We start from the raw sequence: 18,166 nt of genomic DNA, 5'->3' as shown, positions 1-18,166 counted from the left end.
TTGTACGGGACATTTTCTCGTCCATCATTTGTTGTTTTTCCAAAGGTTCGGGAACTACAGAACTCCCCTTTTATAAAACATTCGATATGTTTGAACTGTTGTTGAGAAATGATGTATTGACAGATCCTCCAGGAGATCCACTGTCAGTCGAATTGTAAATATGAATGAAGATCAACTAAAATCTACAACCTGATCTGTGTGTTTCTGCAGCGGTGTCTAACCTGGATGAGGAGAGCAAGTGGACGGTCCATTACACAGCTCCGTGGCACCAGCAGGAGAACGTCTTCCTGCCGGGCAGCAGGCCGCCCTGCGTCGAAGACCTCCACCGTCAGGCCAAAGTCAACCTTAAGACCGCCCTGCGAGGTAAGGTCACATTGGGCCGCATCAGAGGGCTTGACAGGATCCAGCATGGTAACAGATGGAGTCAGGGTTAGAGGAGTCATTTGCCACTTGCCACATCGAGTAGATCAAATGTTTGTCTACAACATTGTAAACATGTCCAACCCTGTCATTTCTGTTCCTTACCAAAGTTTAGCCAACAACACAACAGTGTGAGATCCTCTTCTCCCTGTTTGTGCAGCACAGACACAGGGAGTCGAGTCGCAGCAGAGTGACAACATTTTTAGAACAGGAAATGGAAATACCAGTAAATGTGGGCACCTGTTTCGCTGAGAGGTCCTGGGAAAGTTCTCCGCCCGTTACTCAGATAACAGACTGGGAGGCAGGCGTGAGAAAAGGTTTGGAAGTGTGCATATGGGTGCGTAAATGGGTGGATGTGTTGCAGTAAAGGCCCGTTGTTTACATGCGAGGTTGGCCTTGTGTGCTTGAAGATAAAAAAAAACAGATAAAGGGAGAGAAGCCGGTTGTAACCTGATGCTTACGGTGTGTAAAGCGTTAGTAACCCGCTTTCAACACACACACACACACACACACACACACTCTCTGCAGGCTTTCTTTATCTTTCCCATTGTTTGACCACTGTGCTGTTGCATACTGCTTCCTGCAATATTGATGTTGCTAGGTACGCAAACACCACCTGGGAGGTTGAATTAATTCAGCCCCCCCCCCCTCCCCTCATCCTGTCACCATCACCCAGCCCCAGGGGTCCTAACTGAAAGACAACAGGTGTTCAATGGGAGCACCTGTGCTGTCCATCGAGTCTTTGTGTGTTTTATCTCTTTTATTAACTGTCCACTCCCAGGACGTTGATACTGAAGGGTTCACACCTAACTACAGCCCAGCCTTAAGGAAGTATGTTGAGTGTTTTTGCTTGATAATGTTTTGTTTTTATAAGATATTAAGTAATTTAGAGATTATATCAGAAGATTAAACCGTGCTCAACCCTTGTTCTCATGCACATGTTGCCAGTCACTAAATCCAGTGCCGTCAGCACGAGCTACACGAGTCTCCTCTCTGTAACGCAGCCAAATAATCAATAACCAATCGGATGGCAATGAGCATCCACACACGTTGGGTTCCAGCTTGTGTTTCGTGGTGAGGCTTTTTCAGACAGCTGTTGAGTTTCAGAAAAAAACGCGTCAACGGGTCCAAATACATCAGGAAAGTTACGCAACAGTCGTATGAATATTGTCAATAATATCCCAAGAATTATGCATTTTTGGTGGTCCATCTCGGGTGCGACTCGGCAAGCCAAACTTTCAGCGAAAAGCTCTAAACCCCCTCTGCACACTACCTGCTCAACAGCAAACGGCAGACAGACATACTATCAATCACTCAATGCAAATTAGATTGACTTGCCATTGTAAAATATATATGGATACACCCAGTTCAGGACATTATAGTGTTTTTGTTTTCTGCTCGTCTTCTCGCCCCCTCCCTCTCAGTTCTGCCTAGCAACAAGCGGCTCATCAAGGCCTTTTATTTCCAACCTTCCTCAATCATCGTAACAGCTCCGCTCCCCGTCATCATCATGCTTTCTAAATCCCTTCTTCCACACCGCTGCCACATCAGCCTGTTGTTACAGTTGCTCCCTCTGCCAACCCAAATAGGATCCATTAGCTGACAGTATTATACCTTCCTATATGATGTGTCTCTCCTCTGAGATGGGCGGTAATTAGCTATGGAGATAGATGGCACATAAAAGGGATCAAAATCAGCATCTCTGAGGTGCCAGGCGAGGAGTGACGTGCATGTGCTTTTGTACACATGCGTGTCAGTCACCAAAAGGGATTTTCACAGTGCATCACGATCACACGCTGAATAAATCCCAAAGATGCAAGAAAAAAAGGCCGGGGAAGGTTTTTACATGTGGACAAAGTGTGTAATGTTTGCCTTCAACAGTTTCTTTATCCTTCAGGTTACAGCCATCAGCAAACGCACACAAAACCCTCGAAGCTGTAGCAGCAGTGTGTCATCAGCTATGCAAAGACTAGACAAAGGATGCACTAGTAGATATGTGCAGAGAGAGATATGATGTGCTAAATGCCCCCTGAGAGAAAGCGAGAGGGACAGTTCTACCATCTGTGTGTGACAGAGTGAAACGGATACCCCCTCCTGGTCACACACACACACACACACACACACATCCATGTGTAAACTCCCTTCTCGTCGCACATCGGAATACACACGCATACATCACAACCCTGTCACAGCAGGTGGGGACGAGAGGTGTGAGCAGCGCTTGGCAGCGTCCAGCAGGCGCTGCGGTCCTGTGACTGACACACACACACACACACACACACACACACGTAGAGTTGACATGTGTTGTACAGCTACGTCTGTGTCCTATAGATATTTCACACATCCTTCCTACTATGGTGTTGTTGGATGAGTTCTTTTGAATATTTCTGTGCAATATACACAATACATTCCTTCCTGACGTCAAAAGCTAAAATAAATCCTGTTGGAGACAAAGATCCTTTAATCGTTTCCCGTCTATAATACGTTTCTCTGTTTCTGTCTGTCCTGCAGAATGCGACAAGTTGAGGAAAGATGGTTTCCGGAGCTCTCAGTACTACTCTCAGGGGCCCACCTTCTCTGACCCCTTACAGTCCACCAACAGCCTGCAGGATGAGGAGGAGGAGGAGGATGATAAGAAGGTACACATACACACAAACACTGCGCTCGCGTACCCTCACAGCTGTCCGAGTGTAACAGTTGGTACATACGGTGCATACAAGTGCTGAGCGTGTAACCAGCCGTGCTTTGCAGCTGATTTGGCAGCATGGCGACTCACCTCCTGTCATTTCAACAGTGTCAGTCTGCCCTCTAGTGGTTAGATATGAGAATGCAGTTTAATCTAGTTACTTCTCTGTCTTTCCTGACTTCATTTTCTCATACATTTTTTACATTAAGAATTATCAGCTTTAAATCTGGAACACTTACACCTGCAAAGGTCATGAAATTCTTCTGTTCTCAGGAATAGAAAAGTACCAACAACAAAACCATAGACGGAAACGGTCATCTACCGCTCTTTTAACTGGCAGACCATTACTGTGAATGGTTTGACAGCCTCCTCTCCGCATTTATATTTCTCACACATAATGTGATCTGAGCGGTCCCGAGAGGGTCAGAGGGTCTTTCACTCTTATTATCGGGGTCTCCTTTGTCCCCCAGAGCCCCTTGATGTCGACCGCCTGTTTCATACCTTCCCTGACCCTCGACCCACATGACACGCTGTCGACTCCCATCTCTCTCTATCTGTCTCTCTAAAAATAATGACATACGGGATGATTGCAGGATTTCTTTCCATGGTGGCTAAGCTCAACCTGATGCAGATTCAGCCAGGGGTTGATGCCCCTGGATCTATGATGAGAACAATTTGGGATTATTTGGGTTCACTATGATGATTCGATACAATGATTTCGAAATTGTTCACATTGACAGCATGCTGGAAATGTCTGTTTTTCTGTTGACTAACGGCTCAATTTCAAGCCTGGATGCTGCAGTAAAACCTTGTTGTCTGGCGCTTCTCGGCGGTAAATTCTACTTCAGGGTTGAGAAGTGTAAAAGTGTAATGCATGAGTGATTCTCCCTCTTTCTCCCCGCTGTTGCTCACTTGCTTGTACCCTGCCATTTGTTTCTGATGGATGTTTGCGTGGGTGCGGGAGTGTGTTTTGTGTGCGTGTTTCCATTTGGGTTTGATTGATCGTGAAATGTGTTTACAGCGCCACGAGCCTCTAAAGGTCGCAGTGATGTAATATGTTGGTCTGTTTGTGTGTATCAATAAAGTTTTTACAGTCTGTCAGTTCCAGTTTGGGACAATTAAGTTCTACTGTATTCTCTCCTATATTCTATTCCCACTTTCATTCTCTACTATTATGGAGACATTTCTCTTTATCACGTCTGTGATCTAATTCAAAGTGACAAAATCTTTGTTTCCATTCATTACCCCACATCATCTTTCATCCCTCTCACCTCTGTCACTCCCTTTTCCTGTCTTGTCTCTCCCCCTTTGCATTTGACTCTCTTCCTCCCCGCTTTATCTTTTTCATTCCTTGTTACTGTAATCTCTCCTCTCTTCTACCTTTCCTTTCTGCTGTCTTTCCATTCCCCTCTCTCTCTCTCTCTCTTTCACTCTCCTCGACTTCATTTTTGACATTGTTTTAACCACTTCTTCCTCTTTCTCCTCTAGTCCACAGCTTCGTCAGCAGAGGACAACAAATCCCAGCTCTCCATGAGGCCCCACACCCCGCAGGGAGGGGGTGAAGGAGGGGAGGGGTATGAGGTTGACAGACAGGTTGTCTGGAACAAGAGGGGCGTGTCCCTCCCCACCCCAGAGGAGAAGATGAGGCTGGCGGCCCGGGCCGTGCCCACTGACATAGTTCCCATCAACGTCACAGGTATGACCTCAATCATCCAATCATTGAGTCCGTCTCTCACTCACTACCGAGTAGCAGCCAATCCCCATCAGTGTTGGTCGTGGAAAATACATCTCCTGGTCCTCTAGTTCCATATTGAAAAGATGTACAGCTCAAATCTTGACCTGGTGGTGGCGCTAGATGACTAATGAAAAATGCCTTTCAACAATCTCAACAACTGCCACATTAAACATGTCAAATCTTGTGATTTTATTGGTATTCTCATATAATTCTCAGTGAGGCAGCAAAAAGGGAAATGTCAGACTTTTATAAACCCTCTGTGGCTGAGTGGGTATAAACTAATCAATTAGTGAATTTAGTCACCCACTGAGGAAAGAAACTGCACGTGTCAGTCGTGGATGTCTGTCCTCTCCTCTGTATATTTTCCTCTCATCATGCTTCTTGCAGACTGACCTTTATGCGTGTGTGAGCGAGCGCTTGTGTGTGTGTGTGTGTGTGTGGAAATCGTTTGGCAGCTTATCCGAGGGGTCACGGCTTTTCGCTGACTTTATGTCGGATCGCAGGGCGTTTGGCAGATGAACACAGCAAAACGCCTCGATGCGATTCCCCTGTTAGCGTGTCACATTCTTCGGTGCTATCTGCCGCGCACATAAAAACAGATATAACGTCGATTACACTGTAGCGTGTGTGACGTCTCACTCATAAGACGTAAAGTCACGACGATGACCAGCAGCTCAAAGACGAAATGGCAGTTCAGTATCAACATCTGGATTTTGCTGTTGTCGAGATCAATATAACTGTGATCCCGCCGTCCTTCAGACATGAACGAGGGCTTAATGTGGTCCCACTCCCACTCCACACAAATCATTGTTGACTTTGTCTCCTGTCGCTTTACATTACTGAGAAAGAGAGAAGAAACACACGCACACAAGAGGGAGATCTGGGACTTCTCTGTCACTCTGAGGGGGAATGTGATGGACACCATCCGCCCTCGTATCAATTTATATTTCCTGAACGCTTGCAGGCTGTCACCAGCTGGCCAAGTAGCAGAAGGAAGAGCAGTTCCGAGCAAGATGATACTCTTCCTTTAGGGAAGCTGGGCCGAGAGTGAGAAGGATGTTGAGAGGAATGAATGACTGTGTATGTGTGTGCATGCCTTCACCTCGTATCTGTCCTGTGCCTGTGTGTAAAGATAAGAGCATGCACTCTACCTACAGATCTTACATGTATGTTAACACCTCAGTGACTTATAAGAAGGGTTGGACCATCAGCCAAAAGTATTTGTTTTTTTCTGTTTTAATGATTATGCTTGGAGAGTAAAATTTAGGCTCTTTGGCTGATGGATCATAAAGTTAAAGGGGCAGGTCCCTTTTCTCTCGTGGTATAATGCAAGACAGATACTTTTGGTTGTATTTGCCCAAGTTAATATATTTAACTTGGTTGCACTGACCCGTGACTATTTCTACCCTGTTGATGTCGCATGTTCAACTTGAAAAAAAAAACTGCACGTTGTTGAGTTTGTTCCTTCCAACTAACCGACTGCTGTTTGCCTGTGTGTGTGTGTGTGTGTGTGTGTGTGTGTGTGTGTGTGTGTGTGTGTGTGTGTGTGTGTGTGTGTGTGTGTGTGTGTGTGTGTGTGTGTGTGTGTGTGTGTGTGTGTGTGTGTGTGTGTGTGTGTGTGTGTGTGTGTGTGTGTGTGTGTGTGTGTGTGTGCGCGCCTGCCTTGCTCTCGCCCTCCCGGCTACCAGGGGCAGTGTTTGACCGACAGGCGAGTGTCCGGCGCTGCCTCATTAACACTGACACCGTGTCCCGCCGGCCCAAGAAGGTCAAACGCAGAAAGACAATATCAGGGCTGCCTGACAACTTCAACCATGAGCTAGGTATGGATCACTGTGGGGCAATATGTTGCCCTCTACTGTCCACAGACCTGCACCAACACTCTGGACAAGCATCCCTCCTTTCATTACTTCCAATAACCATAGACTCTCTATAGATTCATGCTTTTATCCAATCACCGTAGACATTGAGTGGAGATTGAACCCCCCAACCACCAGTATTGGTCTTAATAAGTCACATTGTGAGGGCGAAAATGACACATGCAAGTCCACAGTGTTGGATCAAGGCCCTGCAGATGTTGTCTTTTCCTGTTTCAGTTCTTCATACCAAGTGTCCTCATTTCTCCTCCACCCTGTTTAACTGTGTCCACAGCCAGGAACCAGTTCTGAGATTATTTTTCAGTAGTTTAGTGGTTTTTATTTTGCCCTTTTTCCTTTTCTACAAATGTTTGCACTCATATCATCTCGTTTTGGACTTTGCCTCTTGGGAAATCATGTCGCGTAAGAGAAGTGAAGTGCAGGCTTTGCCATCCTAAATGACGTATTGTGCCATAATCTTTCGTCTTAAATGTTTCCTTTGCTGTGAATTGTGTGTGTTAATTATGTGTATGAGCGTTAATCCTGGTGCCTTATTGATACTCTTTAACATCTGTCGCATGCGTGTCTTACTTACCAACATGTACCGATTATGAGACAACGGGCCCCTGATCATAAACGCCCCACCACCCTTGTCATATTCAGAACATATGATCCTCAAACCCTCCAAACAGATGAGGGATACATGACAAAATGAGTTCCAGAGGTCCCCTACTGAGCTGAACTGGGTGTTAAGCAAACACTAAGCTTTTTAAGCTGACACTGTGCTGTGCTGACGGCACCGCATGGCTGATGTTTGTTTACACGTCTCTGAGCTGTGGGGCGGCAGCAGTGTTTAAGGAGAATGCCATTGCTCTGTGTGATAAGATCACCGCTGCTGATAGGAAAGGAGCTTTAAAGTCTGGTTAGCGACCAGCTGACGACAGCCTCTGAATGTCATGATTACTGGGCCGGGGTAATTGTCCCAGTGACTCCCCCCCCCCCCCCCCCCCCTCTCCTAGCACAAGGGCTGCCTGCGAAGTAGACCTGCAGCTTAATCTATCGCAGCAACAGCAGCAGCCAAGCTGTCACTCCGGCTTTTAGCAAAGGAGGAAGAGAGTGGATGTGTGGTTTAGAGAGAGAGAGAGAGAGAGAGAGAGAGAGAGACGGCGAGAAGGGAGAGAGAGAAGAAAGGGAAGTGAGTGCATGTTCTGGGATACGAGCATCAACAGGAGAGGCACCACAGATGGGAGACGCACTAAAGATCGCCTCTCGTTTTACAACTCGTTCTTCAAATTGTTTGTTTACAAGCCGGTATGTTCGGTGTGTGTGTGTGTGTGTGTGTGTGTGTGTGTGTGATATCTGCATTTCTGCGTCTCTATATCTTTCTGTATGTTCTGTCCTGTATGACCATGTATACACTGCATGTTTGTGGCCATGTATGTGTGTGTGTGTTTGGTGGCTGCCTTACCTCGTCAGCTGCCTGTCCTGGACCTCAGGGTGTTGTTTGCTTTTCTGTCGGACTGAGCCAGAGCCATAATAGGAGGGGAAGCATAGGAGGGAGTCTCTCTGTCCTCCCTCATACCCTTTCCTCCTCTATGAAGAAGACCAGAAGTTATTAGCGCATGAGACGGGAACAGCTAATCAAATGAATTAACTTCCATGTGACCACAGTTTATCTTAACGGTCCAGTCCGGAAGAGCAGAAAGCATTGCTGTTGAAGTTACAGGGAGGAAAGAGAAAGGTATTGTGATCAATCACGTGTTCATCTTATTTTCTTTATTCTTTTGACAGCAGCAAAAAGACACGGCGGAGAGCTCCGGCCGCATTCCATGTTCATCCCGGGACAGTACTCCACCCTGGGTAGAGTTGGAAGCGTCAACTCAATGCTCCGACGCTCAGAGACCAGAGACTCCGGCTGCCAGACAGAGACAATAAAGATTGTACCCCCATCCATGAGACGAATCCGGGCTCAAAGAGGACAGGGAATCGCTGCTCAAATGGCCGCCATTTCTGCCTCCTCCTCAGCGGGAAGTATATCCGTCTCGAGTAGCGACTGCTCTGGGATCTTGATGCTGCCTCAGTTTAATAGAGATCTCTCCCGTTTTCACAGTCTGCCCCGACAGGGAGCCAGGGTGTCCCTCAGTGCTGACCCCATTTATAGCAGCACCCCCATCAGGTCTGAGGAGCAAACTGCGCCTCCGAGGCAGATTGGCAAGCTTCAAGTTGACGATACGGTGGTGCACATGAGAAATGCCCCAAGGACCGCCACCCTGCCTCGGCCTAAGTCTCAGGAGGTGAGGGGGACACAGGCCAGTGATTGGGGTGGTGGTCCAGCATGTGTAGTCTCCCCACATGCTGCCTATTCCACCTCCTTCATCCCCAATGCCACCCTGTCTAGCTCCTCTGAGGTCATTACCCTCCCCCACTCCCAAGCCTCCGCTTACCCCACAGCTCGACCGCTCAGTCGAGCCTCCTCCACCAACACTGACCCCAGAACCTCCAATCCAATAGCCTTTACCCACAGCTTCACCTGCCCAGCTTTGGCCACTTCTACCCCCACTCGTACACCAAAGGACGGTGGTCCGGAAGTCGCAAAACCTGCTAGTGAGTCGGGGCTCTCGGACAGCAGTATACACAGCCACAGCACCTTGGCGCCCACACCTCCATCCTGTCTGCCAGAGGAGCAGTGGATCTACGACACGCCAGAAAACGTGGTGGTTCCACACCGTACTCTGACCTCCAGCTGCTCCATTCCTATAAACCAGTTGTATGGCAGCCTGGAGCACTCCTCCAGGACCACGACTGACTCCAGCTCCCTCTATTCCCAAGACAATGATGGATACTACACCTCCATGCACATGGACTCAGGCCTGCGCTCTCGCAGCCATGGCAGTGGGCATGGTGCAGCACCTGGACGGGCCACTAGGCACAGCATGTACGAGTGCCGCGAGGTGGCCAATCAGGAAGACTCTGTGAGCCTGTACAGTGATCGCTCGCTGTCCCGCAGCATCTCCCTCCGCAAGGCCAAGAAGCCTCCTCTGCCACCAGCCCGTACAGACTCTCTTAGACGCAAGACTTCCGTTAAAAAGCCTCTTGGAGGCGGCGCTAAGGAGGCAAACGGAGCCATGCTCAATGAGACTCTTATTGCCAGCTTGCAGCAGAGCCTACAGATGGGGCTGAAAGGAGGGAAAGGAAAAGGGGCTTCACCTTCTTCCCCCTCTCACAGCCCGAGCAGTGACTACGATGACCCGTGGGTGCTACGGCCACGCAGTCAGAGTAGCATCAGTGCAGGTAGCTCTGCAGCATCACTAGCCGCGAACGCCAACTGTGGCGGTGTGTCTAACGTGTACTCGTTGTGCCATGTGACGCCGGCTCACAGTGACACCAGCAGCTTGCGCTCAGAATACGCTGATTCCTGGGGTTACTACATGGACTACCCTCGTAACCATGATCAGAGGGTGCAGACCCCTCCGGCCCATGCCACAGAGAGCATGTCGGCCGGGACTCACCCAGGAGAATTGCAGAACGGAGGTGAGATTCTCAACAACAGCCAGGCCCCTGGCGCTCCAGGCCAGGACGGAGGGGTGGCAGTGAAGCCCAAAATGGCAACCTCCTCACCGGACAGGGTGCACCGGCTGACCTCCCCATCCAGCGGCTACTCCAGCCAGTCCAACACCCCCACAGCTGGAACCCCAGTGCCCTCGTTTGTCAGGTCCATGTCTCCCTCGGGCGGCCGGCCAAAGCCCAAAGTGCCCGAGAGAAAGTCATCTCTCCTCTCTTCTGTATCCGTGTCCTCCTCTTCCACCTCCCTTTCCTCCAACACCTCGGACTCACTTAAAAGCTCCGGACCTCCTCCTTCACTACCTCCACCCTTGCCCCTCTCCTCCTCCTCAGCTCCCACCACCCCTCTCAGCCCACCTCCACCCTTCCCTCCCCCTCTACCGCCATGTTCCAGTACCAGCACTCCACCGCCAGCTCCCCTGTTACCAGCCACCCCTCAGAGTCAAACTCTGAGCCCACCCGCTTCTTGCTCCGACTCCCCAGAATTCCCTCCTCCTCCATCCCCTGAAATGCTAATCCACCCCAGTTCATCCTTCAATGTGAGCTTCAGCCCACCCCCTCCCCCTCCCATCCCCTCCATGGGTCCCCCTCCACCTCCTCCACTGCCGGCTTTTGTCCCACCTTCCCAGTCTTTTGTGAAGGCAGTGAAAGATGCTCCAAAACCAGCTCTTTCCAAAAGCCCTACAAAGTCACCTAAGCCCCTGATCACGGCGTTTGCTCTGCAGAGGGTGCAGCTCCGCTCCGTTAAACGACCAGAGAAGGAGATTAACGGCATATCGGACCGCGCCGAAGCTCAGGTTCTAAAGCCCCAGACCCTGGAGAAGTCTCACCCCCTGGAGCAACCTACTGTGATACCCCGGGCAAACTGCTCCCCAGAAGAAGATTCACGCAACTCCTCACCATCGCCTGTGTCAAAGCTCTTAGAAGAGTTGTCTTTAGACTGCAGTATCACACATGACACACCAGATAGTGTTGTCATGAATGGAAAAGCGGAGGATCAAAGTTTCTTGATCTTAAACCGAAAAGAAAAGGATGAAGGACGGGAATCATTGCCCAGTCCCCAACAGAGCCCCCGAAGCTCTCCTGTCAAACAGAAGCCCCCAGTGGTCTCCAAGAAACCCCAAATCTCTTTCCTCCCACAATTTAGCCCCCGACCAATCGATGAACAGGTTCCATCTCGGCATGAGGATACCACCAACCTGTCACAGATAGAAGACCAAGTCGATGCGCCGCAAAGACAAATACAGAAAGAAAAGAAAGACGGTAAAAGTGAGCAACAGGAGGAAGAGGAAACACCAGAGAGCTCGGAGCTTCCATCAGAAAGCTGTGAAACAACAGCAACCCAGAACGAGTCCTACATTTGTGCTTCTGCCAGCCAGCCAAGTCCTGACCGTGGACTATATACCAACGGAGAGGCTCAAGAAGAGGAAGAGGATGAGGGAGATGGAACAAGTAGCACGTCTGGATCCATCAGCTCCAGGGAGGACGACACCAGTGAGTCTGACTTAAATACTTTTTTCCGAATTATGCTTTATCATCAAATCAAAGTTAAGACATATGTCAAATGTGTGTAGAGAACACTCATTTTAAATGGTGTCAGTCAAAATCTTCCTTTACTTATTAGTGAAGCTCATTACCATAATCCTATGTGGTTAGTGGTGGTGATGCTGCTGCCTGCTGGCAGCTGTGAAATTAATTTTGCCTTCCAAAGCAACAGATCCAGACTTGAAACCGCAAGCTTTTCAAGATCTGAAAACTGTGACAATAGCGCAGCAGAGACGGCTTATCACTGGGACAGCAGTGCTGCAGCCTCCTGAATCCATCCTCTCTGACTCTCTCTTCCACATTTTCATAAGCAGAGATCTCTCGTTGCTATTGCCCTTCATTTTCCCCGCATTGCTTCCCCCCCCACTGTCTATTCGACTCCTCTCCGCCATCCATCCTTATTTCCAAATATCCATTTTTTTTGCCTTTTCCTCTTCTTTGCTGTTAATCTCAGTCTGTCCTACTCAGCTCCTCTCTCCTTCTGTCCTGCTCCCTGTCTATCCTTTCTTCTCTCTCTGGGATAAGGGAGGGGGCAAGTGTCCAGGGGGGCTGCTTTTTTTGTGGTTGGAGGGAAGGGGGAGGGGCTCTATCGTATCAGAGGGGAGGGGGGGGGGGAACAGATCTGGTAAGGGGATGGAGGGGAGGATGGGGAGAGAGTAAAGTGAGACTGCCTGCAGCAGCTCAGGCAGTCTGCGCGAGGAGGAGGAGGAGGAGGAGGAGATCTAGAGACCGAAAGAGTATGTAAGGAGACAGTCCAGCACCTCCTCTGTACCACTTCAGATTTCATAGACAGCCAGGTTATGAGTTTATTCACGAGTGTGTGTTTCACTGAGTAAACCTAAAGTGTGTGTTTACTCTCCTGTAACTGTGTGTGTCTCTTTCTCTGTCTCAGGCGAGGTGTTCTACTCCAGTACGGCCGAATCGTCTCCGGCCCCGTCAGCCAACGGGTCCTCCGAGGAGAACATGATGACCCCGACTTCCACGCGGCCCCGAACCACTGAGGACCTTTTTGCCGCCATTCACAGGTACCATGATGCATTTCTCTCTTTTACGCATCTTGTCACTTCTTCATCTACTCCAACTTCTTCACTCCCAACCCGCCTCAACTCCTTATATGTAATTTATTCCACAGAGCTAGTTTATTTGATCTTGAGCGTTCAGTTTGCTGTTTGTTCTCCTCTCTACCTCCCCCCTCCTTCTCTGTCAACATCCCCCCCCCCCCCTCATAAACCACAATGTATCACCCTGAAGTCCAAGCTCCGTCAACCCATGATTTCTCTCTTTCCATCTCCTTAGCCCTCCTCTTCCTCTCCCTCTGCCCTCCACCTCTCAGTCATAACTTTACCTAGCGCCGTCCCGTCTGCAAGCATACACATCCGTCAAACAGCTGGTCTCTGGAGTCTCCCAGCCCGGGGTGGCTTTTGTTTCTGTTCCTTGTCAGCGATGAGTCCGATTCAAGAAGCAAAACGAGTCAGTAGTCGCATGTTTATCAAGGCATCTGTGTTAGTAACGTCACATTAGCGGAGAGTAAAGAAGGCGGTTGCTTCATCCATTATTTAACTGCTCGACACCCTTGCGTCCTAATCTAGGTTAGAGGCCACCAGAGAGATTTGTCGTTCTCCCTCTCTCTGTTTCTATCTCTCCCATTCTTGTACACACCGATATGTATATTGCATACGTGCTTCAAAGGCAGGACACATCAATTTCTCATGCAGCCCGCCAGTGCGATTTGTTGTGCGGTTCAATTGGACGACGGGATTGTGTAAGCACTGCCTCCATTGCACCTCCTTAGAAGAGAACCCAAAGAATCATTTTACCGATTTTTGATAAGTGGGAAGCGATGACGGCATCGAGAGCTGATTTGGCAAAAAAGATCGTGTTTTAACATCTCATTAAATTAAAGAGAGAAATTTCGATACATTGTTTTGAACGGTCAAGAGATTGTGACATTATGTCTGAATGTATCGTTTGTGTTTCTGATGGCGATTTTCTTGCGGTCTCTCTAACTGTTCCTTTCCTCTCCCCTTATCGCCTGTCCAATACCTTTTTGTTTTCAACTCTGTCACTCCGTCACCCCCACATTCCTCGTCTTCTCCCCCGATCTCTCTGGAAAACCCTGAATGAAATGCCCTTACATCTGCAGCATAAAATACCACCTGCCTGCAGGGAAGATGCTCCAAACCAACCGTAAGACAAACGGAGGAGTCGATGGAGCACTCTGAGATGGCTCTTAAATCGCAGCCTTGTTTACCTCTGAAGCCTAGATCGGTGTGGCCGTGAATTCAACAAACCGTGAGCTCAGTACGCAGCCGTCTTGGTTGACTGAGTTCAGGTGTGTTGAGTGGATGCACGTGTAAACGTGTGTGAGAAAAGACGACGCTAGATGTATGTTGAATTCAGGGCACAGACTAAATTGCAGTCTTTCTAAAACAAAAAGCAGATTCTCTCACAGACCAGTTAGGCTCTCATTTGACCGTCACAAGTATATTCTCTACGGGTTATTCGTCCTGTATGGAAGAGTCGTTTTCTGTAGATCTAATCTGAGGATTAAGGATTTTGTTTCACTGCTCCCTTTACTTTTTTTGCATCAAATTGCTCTCCTTATCACAGAATCTCAACTTTCCGTGCCTTTAATCATCTCTGTCTCCCCCTCTCCTCCTCCTCTCTCCCTCCTCGTGCAGAGGGGGCATGCAGTGGGTGGGAGCATCCTTTCTAGAGAGGTGCGAAGTGGCAGGTAGCCCCTTCCCTTTAAATTAGCAAGCCTTGTTTCTGCCATCGCGGTGATGCTACCTTTGGATTAGCAACAGTAATCCCACAGTGCAAACCCGCTGGACCACAGATTAATAAGGCTGTTTCCCCTGCTAGCCCTAATCCCCTGTATTCTGCCAGTTGCAGCTTTATTGCTATGCTTTGGTTGCAGGAGTTATTGACAGGCTGAGTGCTGACCACTCTGACCCCCCCCCCCCCCCCCCCCCCCCCCCCCGTTGAGAGTAGGCTGAATCGTCATTGTGTGATTAAAACTGCTTTTGGGCACTTTTCCCAGTTTGTGTTTTTGATTAATTTCATTGTGCCGCATCTGAGCTTTCCTGCAGAGTTGCAGCGTCTGCAGCTTTTCTGATAAAAAAAACTCATTGGATTCATTTAACGTAAATGTAACTCTTCTCATTGCCCTCGCTTAATATTTTGAGCATCCACGCCACTCAATGCTCCTTATGGTTTTACCTCTTTTAAGATTTGTGCTGCGACGCATGATTGCTGGGGGCAGTGCTGACATATGCCAAATTTGGGACAAAGACTGAGGCGTGTAGGCCAAGTATTTGAAGTGCAATTTCTTTTTTTTCTTTTTCTTTTTTTTTAGCTGCTACAGCGCTGAAACATTCACAGGGCTGGATTGAACAAAGGCTGCTTCGTGCTCATTTATATGAAATATTCTGCAGCCTGATTGCAATTTGAATAATTGGATTTGATGAAACTGCCCCCATCCCGAGCATTTCAACGTGCTCTTCCATCCGTTCAACGTCTAATTGTTATTCAGCTTTTTACAAATTCAATAACCCTGCTTGCACTCACTCACTTTGCAGAATGACAAGCAGGCCATTAATCTGGTCATCCACAATTTACCCTAGGTCGAAGCGCAAGATCCTGGGTCGCAAGGAATCTGAGGACAAGTCCCGGGCTGGGAGCAGCCCTCAGTCTCCACCCCTCACTCCGACAGGCGGGTCCCCAGTGATGGTGTCCCCCTTGCCCCGCCCGTCAGGCTCCATCCAGCGCAACCTTCGCAAGTCCTCCACCACCAGCGACACCTTCAAGGCCCTTCTCCTGAAGAAGGGCAGCCGCTCAGAGACCAGCTTCAGGATGTCGGCCACTGAGATGCTTCGCTCCACTGACCCTCGCTCCCAGAGACCATACTCTGAGTCGGCGTTGGACCCCCCCGAGGCCTCGCCTTCCTCCGCGCTGATGGCGCCACACAGCCCCTGTAACTCCCCCGGCCGTGGTAAGAGAGCAACAGATGAGTGGAGCCGCTACGAGGCCTTGGCCCTGTCCTCTCCGACTTCGCCGTCCTTTTCAATGAGCGGGTTTAGGTACGGGCGCTCGCGCACGCCGCCCTCTGCTGCCAGCAGCAAGTACAACGCACGCAACCGGATCCTCAGCAGCCCGATGACGGTGATCTGTGAGCGCGAGGGCGAGCTGGCTGAGAGCGAGTACGGGGACACTGCCGAGAGTCTGTCCACACCCTCTGCTCTGACTCTCCCTCTATTCAATAACTCCAATGGCACTTTATCTGATGGGAGCAGAAGTTAGAAAGCAAGGGACCGCCCCTTAGATACAAGGAGCTGAACTCACTCGTCATAACCAGGAGGAGGAGCCAATAGAAGGCCCTGTAGAGACACCTTCCTGAGCCCCGCCCCCTCGGCGTTGCCTCTGAGGCAGTTAAATGTCAGGTGCTGATGTGAGGTCAGAGGTCGCCCCGTCATGGACCAGGCTGAACTTAGTCTGAAGTGGAGAACTGTGTCTGCTGCATTAGTCCCATGAATCTCACTCTGTCCTTCGTTTGGTGACTCGCCCATTGTGTTCAAAGAATGGTGTTGCTTTTACGCCTGGTGTTCTTAGTTTGTTTCCACTTGTTTTTTTTTACTTGTACGTCATTAACATACAGGAATTCTTTTAGCTTCTTTGAAGGACAAGGATAAGATAGTGAACAGTCACAAGCTGTAACTTGTGGTGCTACGTAGAGCTAGGCAGTTGGAAAGAGTGGAATGTAGAAGCGTGTTGGACGCTCTCGCCTTGTGAATAGTCTCAGCTTCCGCTTCTCTTCCGTCGGCTCTGGAAGGTGTTCGAGAGCGCCACGGTTTGCAAGTGTTTGCTTCAAACAGCCCACAATATTGTGAAGAGAACCCAGAGGAGGCGGGGCAACAAGACAGCGCCACAGTACAACTTCAGCTACGGTTATCGGCAGGTTTTGCTCACGGCTCTTAGGTTCAGAGGTTTAGTTTGCAGAGCTGGTATGTTCAGTGGTCCATGGGAAGTGCAGAGGGCTCAGTGCTGTCACCTAGTGACGGCCAGGAAGTAAACAACTGCAGAGTGTAAAAAGACTCAACCAAAAACAGCAAATGTACTCATAAAACCTCTATTAAATGAATTTTAGTTTGTAGATTTTGCATTGTGCATAGATCTTTCTCTTTGTTTGTGACTTAAAAACTATGTTTTAAAGATTGTTTTAATAAACAAAGTGATGTCATGACGTGTTTGGGAGTTAAGTATGAATCTATAAATGTAAAGACTGAGATGAGAGTAGAAGAACAACTCGTTTTACTGCCTTGGACTCTTGGTGATCATCACGTTGGGCACCAAAGAGCTGAAACAATGAGCTGCTGGCCGTTAAACTGGAAGTGAACACAACCTGAGAGTGTGACCGCTTGTCTGGCACCCTGCATACAGCCCGAACCCAAACCTACCACAAGCTCTTTAGGGCTTAAACGATTCCTATGATGCTGTTGACCTTCCTGCTAAGTTGATCCTTTTGCAGTTTTATATGATCCTGTATGTAAATACATAGAGAAAGAAGTTTTAAGTAACATTTTGACTTTTTTTTTCAAAGACTGTACATTTGTAGAGCCCTGTATTTGCTGGAAGGGGAGTGGTTACCTTTTTTTGTAGCTTATTTATTTTCACATAGCGGGGGCTGTAAACGGTGTCCCGATCCGAGTCAACCAGCGAGCTGATGGAGGCACAGGGCCGAGTTAGGAGGGCCACAATTTACTCCGCTGATGCCACCAGGCCATTTCTTTCATTTAAAGGTGCTTTATAGTGACACGAACATCCAATTATGTTATTATTCACGCGAAAGCCTTCTACTGCCCTTAATCCTGAGTCATGCAAACCCCACGCTGGTGCTCACAGCTGAGTAAATGTGGTCGCCCAAGAGTCATAAACTGAGGACTTAATAACCTAACAGCCATAACACCCTGTGGTTTAATCGCCTGTGACCAAAGTGTGTCTCCCAAGCTCACACAACTGAGCACTTTGGGGGCCCGGGCTTGTCTCACGACAGGAAAACACGTCGCAGAAGAGGAAAGATGGGAGGACAGAAGAAGTAGTTGGAGTGGAGCTGCTAAGGCTCTTGTGTCTGTCTGTGTAATAAAAAACAAGGTGATATTTAAAGAGCGGGTTTCTGTGTCATTTCTCTCACTCGCTCGCTGTGTGTGTGTGTGTGTGTGTGTGTGTGTGTGTGTGTGTGTGTGTGTGTGTGTGTGTGTGTGTGTGTGTGTGTGTGTGTGTGTGTGTGTGTGTGTGTGTGTGTGTGTGTGTGTGTCCTAAATCCCAGCCTCATTAGCGCCGTCGCCATGGCACCCACACTCGTCCGTC

General features: G+C 48.9%; 1 protein-coding gene across 3 annotated transcripts in view; it reads left to right on the top strand.

The window, feature by feature from the left end:
• Nucleotides 1-17,924, top strand: part of nhsl1b (NHS-like 1b) — a gene marked incomplete at its 5' end in the record, with an annotated part of 82,333 nt that extends 64,409 nt beyond the window's left edge. For 2 of the 3 annotated variants that reach the window (XM_079290900.1, XM_079290901.1), the window contains 7 exons: nucleotides 211-363; nucleotides 2,932-3,059; nucleotides 4,595-4,802; nucleotides 6,530-6,661; nucleotides 8,486-11,749; nucleotides 12,693-12,825; nucleotides 15,427-17,924. In XM_079290900.1, the coding sequence (XP_079147026.1) occupies nucleotides 211-363; nucleotides 2,932-3,059; nucleotides 4,595-4,802; nucleotides 6,530-6,661; nucleotides 8,486-11,749; nucleotides 12,693-12,825; nucleotides 15,427-16,102 (4,694 nt within the window). In that variant the 3' untranslated portion in view covers nucleotides 16,103-17,924. The remainder of the gene's footprint in view (nucleotides 1-210; nucleotides 364-2,931; nucleotides 3,060-4,594; nucleotides 4,803-6,529; nucleotides 6,662-8,485; nucleotides 11,750-12,692; nucleotides 12,826-15,426) is intronic. The other variant, XM_079290902.1, reaches the window with a different exon arrangement.
• Between the last annotated feature and the right edge of the window lie 242 nt (nucleotides 17,925-18,166).

This window comes from Melanostigma gelatinosum, assembly GCF_949748355.1.
Source record: "Melanostigma gelatinosum genome assembly, chromosome: 19".
Classification (NCBI taxonomy): Eukaryota; Metazoa; Chordata; class Actinopteri; order Perciformes; family Zoarcidae; genus Melanostigma; species Melanostigma gelatinosum.
Note: the sequence above shows the minus strand (reverse complement) of the source record. Positions and strands in the feature narration are given on the sequence as shown.